We start from the raw sequence: 8,879 nt of genomic DNA, 5'->3' as shown, positions 1-8,879 counted from the left end.
TCTTGAAAAATTAATCTGAATGAATTGACTGAGTATTTAACTCCGGACAATGTATCCATAGTTAGTTATGGACTCTGATAACATGTAGCCAAACTCTATAAAATTTAACACTTGGAATCTTTTCTTACTATCAGAACTTTGGAAGAACTTCTTCGGATTTAGCGTCAAACTCTGATCTCATATATTCAAAGTTGTACCCGAACTTTGAATTAACTTTGAAGCCAAGTTTTCAGACTTCAGGACTTAGAAAAATATTCACGACTTTGAACCAACTTTTATATTACAACACTGCATATAGCACCAAAAGCTCGACAATAACCAATTTCAATCGGACAAATGTCTCACAAGACTCAACTGAGTCAAAATCGAGCCAAAATCTCAAAACTCAATTGATTATTCAGTAAAAGTCATTGTAAACAATAAAATGTATTTTAACCAACATTTATGCAAAACATGCTCCAAAATTATGATTAAACTTACAAACTCATCATTGGTTGGGGCAATTTACCAGCCAAATGAAAACATAACATTTATCTTTCGAAAATGCCCCATGACCCAAATATATGCATTTCCAAACCAAATATGCTAAAAATGCATTATTGTCAAATAATCTCAATTTACAAATAATCACTAAAAGAACACACACTTACAATTTATGTATCAAAATGTCCCAAAAAACCCAAAATATGGCATTTTACAAGATTTTTAAACTCAATATACCAAATATGCAAATTTCATCAAATAATCAACACACTTGATAAAAGTCAAGAAATCATCTTTAGACTCCAAAATGGACATTTTTAACATGTACATAGTTTTCATAAAGCAACTTGAACTCACCTTACTTTGTTATGTTAAACCTAGTTTCCAAAACCATCCTTAGCTTCCAAAAGGTGAATACTAGAATCCACAAGTAAATCCTCCCCATAACTTCACAAGGTCACATTCCATAGCTAGAAGTAAACAAAATATGAACAAGATCTTTAAATCCACAAAAATTCCCAAATATAGCTCAAAACACCCAAACATTTACCTCATCAAAGATCTTGAAGCCTTCCATCATAGATCTTCAATCTCCAAGGTTTTCCTCTTATTTTCTCTAAAAAAAGTCCCTAAACTTCTTCAAAGATCCAAAATCGCCAAGGGAGAGAGGGGAGGGAAGATGGTGGAAGAAATAGGCGAAAACCCTAAAGATCAGGCTTAAAAGATGTTCAAGAGGGTTCTCGTGGCCTAGTCATGGGGCTAGTCTCACGTGTACAAAAACTCATAATTTCATAATAGAAAGTTGCGTGACTTGACCGCGACTTGAAGTGCTGAGACAAGTGGCCCAATTTTCTCTTTGCTCTCGATACACCCTGTTTCTCTACTACAACTCACCGCACCAAAAAATTTCATGGCACAATGCATTCTACTCACTAAAAGACTTTCAAAAGCTCATAAAATGAACATTAATCCCAAAATATTATACCCATAAAAATCCGGGTGATACTAAAGAATCAGGGAAAAATGAAAACCTACAGTCATGTTAACAATGGTTTTCGACTGCTCATGTTTCCATTCAGTCTGGTGGATTCAACTTCGACCTAAGGTATTTTTATTTTTCACTTTCTTTTTCATACCTAATCTTTTACTTTGTTAAGCATATGAATTTTTTTTTATTTGCTTGAAAACACACAATCTTTTACTTATTCTAGGTTTTGATTAAAGATAGATGTATGGGTAATATGTTTGTCTTCTCTTAGTTCTTGTTTTGTTTGTGATGATCTTGTACAATTTGGGTTTAATAGTTTATAGGGTTTTTGATGAGGACTTTTATTCTAGGTGATCTTTATTGATAAATATACCTTTTTTTAGTATTTCTTCACTAGTTTCCTTATTTTTCAATTGAAGAGCAATTGATGGTGTGTAAACCTATGATGGAGTTCTTTGTGCCTCCTTTTGAAGAGCAATTGATGTCAATTACCATGGCAGTTTCGCTGGCAGAGGCTCAAGCAATGGACATTCGATAATATTAAAATTTTGTTACGATTTTCAAAATGTTTCTATCTCTGCTATTGTCTCATATTCTTTTTCTCGAAGACAAGCAACTCTCTAAAATAGAAAATTGACATGATCTACAAATTGTGAAGTTGTGGTGAGTGTTCGATTTATAGCGATTTTGGTGCCAGGGTTTCATCATTCGGTTCCTCATCTTGGAGCCAGACTTACATATGTAATTGTTTATGTGGTTCTGTATTTTCTCTTAACACATTATATGCTTCTACAAACAGTGTCTAAGTTTTTGATGTTGATTAAGCCATTGTGTTTTACTTTAGTTAGTCCTCAAGGTGTGCCCTTCTCATTGGTTGATTGTGGAGGTAAAGTGTTATATTTTTCTACATGAAGCTATGTTGTTATTGTTATACGATATATAGTTCATAATGACATGTCTCACATGTTTTGACTTTTCACAATATATACTTTGGAATAATAGTGGTACAAGTCGGACAAGTGAGCTTAAACATACAAACATTGAAGTTCATTGCCCTATCTTTGTTTGGAATATGAAGTTATTTGCCCAGCCTTTGATTTGGTGCCGAAAAGCTGATGAGTTTCTGTTTATTGCATTGATTTTAGAAAAGCATGCTTACATATAGAAAACACTACCAAAGTAAAGTTATACATATACATATAGTTTTCAATGGACTATAGGTAGAATAACCTACTTTTACATTTTTCTAGGTCTATAAATACCATGAAAGTTAACGAATTTATTGAACTATAATAGAGAAAATGTCCTCAGGTATATGATTCTTTGTTAAGTGAGTAATATGCAACAACTCTGAGATATTACATTTTGTTGAATATTAAGTGGTTCTATGTCACCATTCTAGATGCTAACACTACAACAATATCAAATTATAGGACGCCACAAATATATGTGCCCTATTAGACTGGTTGATAGGACTTAAGTTTATACGACTAAACTATTGTACGTCATATTTAATAGCTTTGCCCTAAGTTCATAGGATGATTGCAAGCATTCTACAAAGTTGTTTATGACACTTTTGAAATAAAATGTCTTAATAGCTTTTTTAGATGACACTTTTAAGAAGTTCCCTAAACATATATGTTTTTAGGATACTTATTCTTATGACACTTTCTCAAATTACCTCATATAAAAAAAATCAATCACTACGTTTTATTTCAAAATCTCCTTAAAACTTGTTAAGACACCGAAAAGTGTCATATAAACGTATTGTAACACTCTTATATAAGACACACACACACACACACACACACACACACATATATATATATATATAGTACTATAAGTTTAAGCCTTACAAAACAGTCTATTAAGACACTTAAAAATTTTTGACCTCCTCTGAATACGATTTTGTTTGTAGTGTAATCTCCAACATCACATATTTGAATTTGATACTCCAAAGAAAAGATAACATCCACTGATGATATGATGCAGTATAATAAAAGAAGCTATTGTTGTTTGCTTAATTTTAATTAAAAACATGTTAACATTATTAAGAAAAATTCTTGATTCCCTCCAATATTCCCCTCATTTTCCCCATTTAAAGCATGTAATCCCTTCATCTATGGTTCATGTTCAGTGTTTATCAAGTCCTTGTTTTTTTTAATCTTGAATGGATGCATGTGTTAACACATTTCTTCAACATTTAGGATAAGGGCCGTTTATTAAATGTCGTTTATCAGGTCATTTATCTTATCGGGATGAACATGACAAGAGCAGGGAATTTGTAACTGTAACAGTGATGATAACGATGGAGTGTCTTACCCAGTAAATGTCTGCTAGATAATATTGTTGCATATAATATTGTTATAATGAAATACTCTCAAAAGAATTAGTAGGTTGACGAGCTTATACTTTCACAATGTCGGCATAAGTTGTAAAGTTCTTCTACGCTTTATCGTCACTTGCCTACTACTTACGAGCTTCACTCTGGTAAAGCCAACAAGAAATACTATTTTTTTTAAAAATGAACATTTATTTAGTTATTTTATTGTAGATTTATTTTGCTGCAAATTGGTGACGAGAAACATCATATAGGATGTTGTAATTCTGGCTTCTTTAAGCTATTATAGTGTTTACCATTGATTAAATGTCTGCATGAGTTTTTATCAAGTTGTGGTAATGCATATTGGTTCAAGGTTGTATCTCATAATCTCATAAAACTTCAATCATAACTATGATTGTTAATATTTGTTCCTGAATTTTGGTTTAAAGTGCTTTGTTAATTGCTACAGGTGATATGCCACAAAATCTCTTGATTGTGCTAGACTGCTTGAAAGTACTTGATTTATCTGGATTGTGTTTTGCAAAAGAAGTTTAGTCACGCTCTGCTCTTCTATCGATTGAAATTGATTTCAAATCATCAAAATTCGATTTCTAAAGACAATTTGCTCCAAACACTCAACATTGATTTGCTACAAACTCTCAGATGACGATTATCAATGGTTTATTTGTCTTCAAGCATTAACAATGAAAAGAAATGTAAAAACATGTAAACTAATGCAATAAATATACACAATTTTCATACTTGTAAGTTGTAACATGGTTATTTTCATTGTTTTTCCATTGTTAGCTCAGTTTTGTAATTGCTTAGAATATATTCACTTCCCCTCAGCATTGTGTGTGCATATAACTTGTACTAAAATAATAGTCCTTGATGTTTCTTATGAATAATGTAGCAGTTTACATCTGAAAGTGTTTTTTATTTGATTTGTGAAATCCTCATTCATAAATCATAATTCACCAATTAGCAAAAAAGGTACTTTCATTATGGTAATTATTCTTATGATAATCAGTTATTTATGACTTAATTAATTTGTGGTAGAACCAAATTATAAATCTTTTTTCATGATCATAGTAATGAGAAACAATTTCATACATAAAGTCTATGCATTCCATTAGTAGAATATGTCTTTCACACCTAAATCATCAATTTGTTTTGATACTCTAAACTAAACTATATCTTTTATTTAATAAAAATCTAAACTGTATTATCTATTTTTATTTTTATTTTTATTTATTCTAATTTTATATCCTGCTACTATGTTGTTGCATTTGTAAGTAATTTAGTTAATTTAAGAGTAAAGTTTACTATTACTCCCTAATGTTTGTCACTTTCAATAGTTTTTGTCTCTAAACCAAAGTTTTCTCCGATTTACCCCTCATGTTTGTCAATTCCAAGAAATTTTGTTCTCATCCTAACGGTCGTTAAGTTCAGTTAATGAGAGGTATTTTAGTCATTTTACCTCTTTTCTAATAAAATTTCAAAAACGTTATATCTATACTATATTATAAAACATTTGACAAAAACTCTTAAAACGACTATTTATGCATGAAGTACTATCCATTTTTGAATTCGTATAACTAACTGCAGATAAACATAATCGAATACAAGATAAACATCTCATTTTAAATATAAAAAATCTAAAATATAATTAGGATAATCGTTGAGTTCTAACAGAAACATTATCTTTATAAAAATAATATTGTTAATTTAAAAAAACGAAAACTTTTAAATAGTTAATTTGATATTAATATCAATATATTTTTTCAATTTTTCATGATATCTTCAAATTTAATTTTATTCAAAAGTAAAAAAATTATCTTTCTCAAAACCACATAAACCATATTATATCAACAGAGACAAAATAAAACAAAACATTAAAATGAAGATGTATCTCGATGCATTGCACGAGTATCCTTCTAGTATTATATAATATTAAAAAATATATATTAATTGTACTATTAAAAAATCTAATTCAATGTAACACATATACGTATGTATCACACACAGAAACTCAAACCCCATTTCTCATCACCATCTTGGAAATCTCCCATCTTAATCTACATTCTTATCATCGTCAATGACTTTCACACCACACAAGCCACAAATTCGGGGAAAGAGTCTTTCTCACCACCACCACCATCGATATTCCGTAACACTCTCTCAATCTTCTATCCAGCCAACGATTGCAACACCACTACATCATCACCATCAACGGTAAATCCCCTATTTCTGCCGTTTTTAGACGACTGGAAGCACCACCATATCATCAGCATCGGTCACTGTACATCATCCTCCCTCTTCGGTCTCCCCCTCTCTGTTCCCCTATTTTTCGACGTTAATTACATGTTTTAAAAATGTTTTCTTAAAAGAATATATTCAATGACTAAAATACTTCTCATTAAACTGGACTTAACAAAAAAGTAAACGACTGTTAGAATAGGTGTTGGGAATTGACAAACGTGAAGAATAAATATGAAAAAACGAAGTTGAGGGACGAAACCGTTGAAAATGATAAACATCAAGAACCAAAACTGAACTTTACTCTTAATTTAGATTTCTTCGAAAACTATTTACTAAACGACAAAAATGCTAATTAAAAACTAATTCAAACTTTTCTATCTTTCACTTTAATCTTTTCTCTGACCCACCGAACGGTTCAGAATCTCCTCTCATCTTCCAGACATCAACAGAAACTACTAGAACATCCTCGATTCTCCTCTTCCCCTGCTTCTTCTCCCCTATAAATCCACCATTCAAATGCTTCCTTCTTCACCCTGTAATCCCGTAAGATCTCAACTACAACTCGCTTCAATTCGCTCGAATTTCGTAAGAAGATCAACTCCTCGAAATGGATATCAGTCTGATGGGTTTCGACACCCCTTTCTTCCGCAACCTCCATCACATCCTTGAAGTTACCGATGACGGCAACAGCAACAAGTCAAACACCGCCGGTCCTACTCGCGCTTACGTCCGTGATGCAAGAGCAATGGCTGCAACTCCGGCTGATGTGAAGGAGTATCCCAACTCTTACGTTTTCATCGTGGACATGCCGGGTCTGAAATCCGGTGATATCAAGGTGCAGGTGGAGGATGAGAACGTGTTGGTGATAAGTGGAGAGAGGAAAAGGGAACACGAACAGGAAGAGAAGGAAGGCGTAAAGTATGTGAGGATGGAGAGAAGGATCGGTAAGTTCATGAGGAAGTTTGTATTGCCAGAGAATGCGAACACGGAGAAGATATCTGCGATCTGTCAAGATGGAGTTCTTACAGTAACTGTTGAGAAACTTCCTCCACCGGAGCCCAAAAAGCCCAAGTTGATCCAGGTTCAGGTTGCTTGAATCAAAGTGGATCATGTGGTGTGTTTCTATGAGCAATATGGTTTGAAGAACGTCGACACTCGATCGACATGTCTAATAATCTGTTGTTTTCCGATTGCTATTACTGTAAGCAATCTGCTGTTGTTGGATCCTGTTCCCCTTTTGGTCCTTTATGAAATCTATGGCGATGTTGATGGTTACTTCCTGCTTCAAACTTTTTAGCAGAACACTATATTGGCAAGAACATGTGGGTTGAAATGGCATATAAAACGAAAATAAGTGAAACAAATCGTCATTATAATTGAAATCAACCGGATCAATATAATCTCATTGGTTTATATTTTTCAAGATTAAGGGGGAAATAAGTGAAGCAAATAGAACCATTTGCTCAATGAAAACACATCTCACACTACCAGATCTGGTTTCGAATTATTTGAAAACCTACCTTGAAAAAAATTAGGTGTCGGAATCCAGTCAAAAAACATGAAGGTGCAGAAATTCAAACTCGGAAGTGGAAATGAGGAACAATAATAATCGAGATTTTGAAATCAGGATAATTATGACCACCTTCAGAGTTGGAATTGCCAAATCGTTTTCTTGCGATTCATCTTCTTGGAAGCAGGAATACATAGAGGCCAGGAATGGTGCTTATCAACCTTATGCGATATGCATAAACAACCTGTAATCACAGGAGTTTTAAGAGCTTTTACATGAGGTTGGGGATACACGCATTGCGACCCCCTCCCCACCCCAATTGGTAAATTGCACCACTTATCCGCACCAAGGGGTGTTTGCGGTCTGGTTTGGGCGGTTTAACCTTTTAAACCACAAACCAAATCGTAATGGCGGTTTATAAAATTTTCAAACCGAACGGTTTGATATTAAGTGCCCAGATCGGTCAAACCAGACCACGAAAAGGCGGTCTGGTATGACCGGTTTAGGCGGTTTGGGTCTTTAATGGACTTTAAATATTAAACTTAAAAAACATATATAATTTAGAATTTTAGATTAAATATCCATTTTAACAAAACAAAATATCCAAACAAATAAATATAATAATTAAGCAGCTCTTGAGTTTAATGTCGAAACAATTCAAAGTAGAAACAAATAAATATATAACATATTAGAAAACAAACAAATTAACAAAGTTACAACTCTATTCACAACTTTCAATGGTTCAATTCTTGAGTCTTGAGTTCTTGACCAAACAAAATAGAAGCCAAATCTAAGTTGGTTGAATCACTTGGTTGATGTTTTGATGATGTGTGCCGAAATCAAACCATGGATTAGAAAGATCAATAGATGGATAGACTTCTTGAGGGATTTCAATATTTGGAGATCGTCAATATCAAATGTGTCGATATGTTCAATGGTTTAATGRTTTTAGTCGTCGATTTTGATTATGTTAGATGTTAGGCTTAGGGATATATTTGGGTCATAGTCAATAAGTTAAAAAAGTTGGGTTTGCTAATATTAAAATATAAATATATATATTTTATATATATATAGAGTGATCAAATAAAAACCGCTTTCATTTGTGTAAATCGTGCAAACCACCTTCATCCGTCGATTTCATTGTTTAATCTTATGAAATTTTTTAATGAAATTGTTTAATCTTGTGAAATTGTTTCATATAATACTTTTTTGATCAAGTTGTTTCATATATGGTTGTGAAATTGTTTCATATAATACTTAATGAAACTGTTTCATGTATTTCTCTAAAATTAATGAAACTGTTTCATGTATTT

At 32.6% G+C, this 8,879-nt stretch overlaps 1 protein-coding gene across 1 annotated transcript; it reads left to right on the top strand.

Moving 5' to 3' along the window:
- The first annotated feature begins 6,570 nt into the window (after nucleotides 1–6,570).
- On the top strand, nucleotides 6,571–7,331 carry LOC112501079 (17.9 kDa class II heat shock protein-like). Its single transcript, XM_025104735.1, has one exon. It carries the CDS (start codon nucleotides 6,664–6,666, stop codon nucleotides 7,150–7,152), a length of 489 nt encoding a protein of 162 aa, XP_024960503.1. The 5' UTR covers nucleotides 6,571–6,663; the 3' UTR covers nucleotides 7,153–7,331.
- Nucleotides 7,332–8,879: the final 1,548 nt, after the last annotated feature.

Source organism: Cynara cardunculus, assembly GCF_001531365.2.
Source record: "Cynara cardunculus var. scolymus isolate 2C chromosome LG 17, CcrdV1, whole genome shotgun sequence".
NCBI classification, from domain to species: Eukaryota; Viridiplantae; Streptophyta; class Magnoliopsida; order Asterales; family Asteraceae; genus Cynara; species Cynara cardunculus.
The sequence above is the reverse complement of the archived record's forward strand: the minus strand, read 5'-3'. Positions and strand labels throughout refer to the sequence as shown.

Excerpts from the sequence above, each read along its gene's own strand:
- LOC112501079 (XM_025104735.1), top strand. The coding sequence starts at position 6,664 with ATGGATATCAGTCTGATGGGTTTCGACACCCCTTTCTTCCGCAACCTC.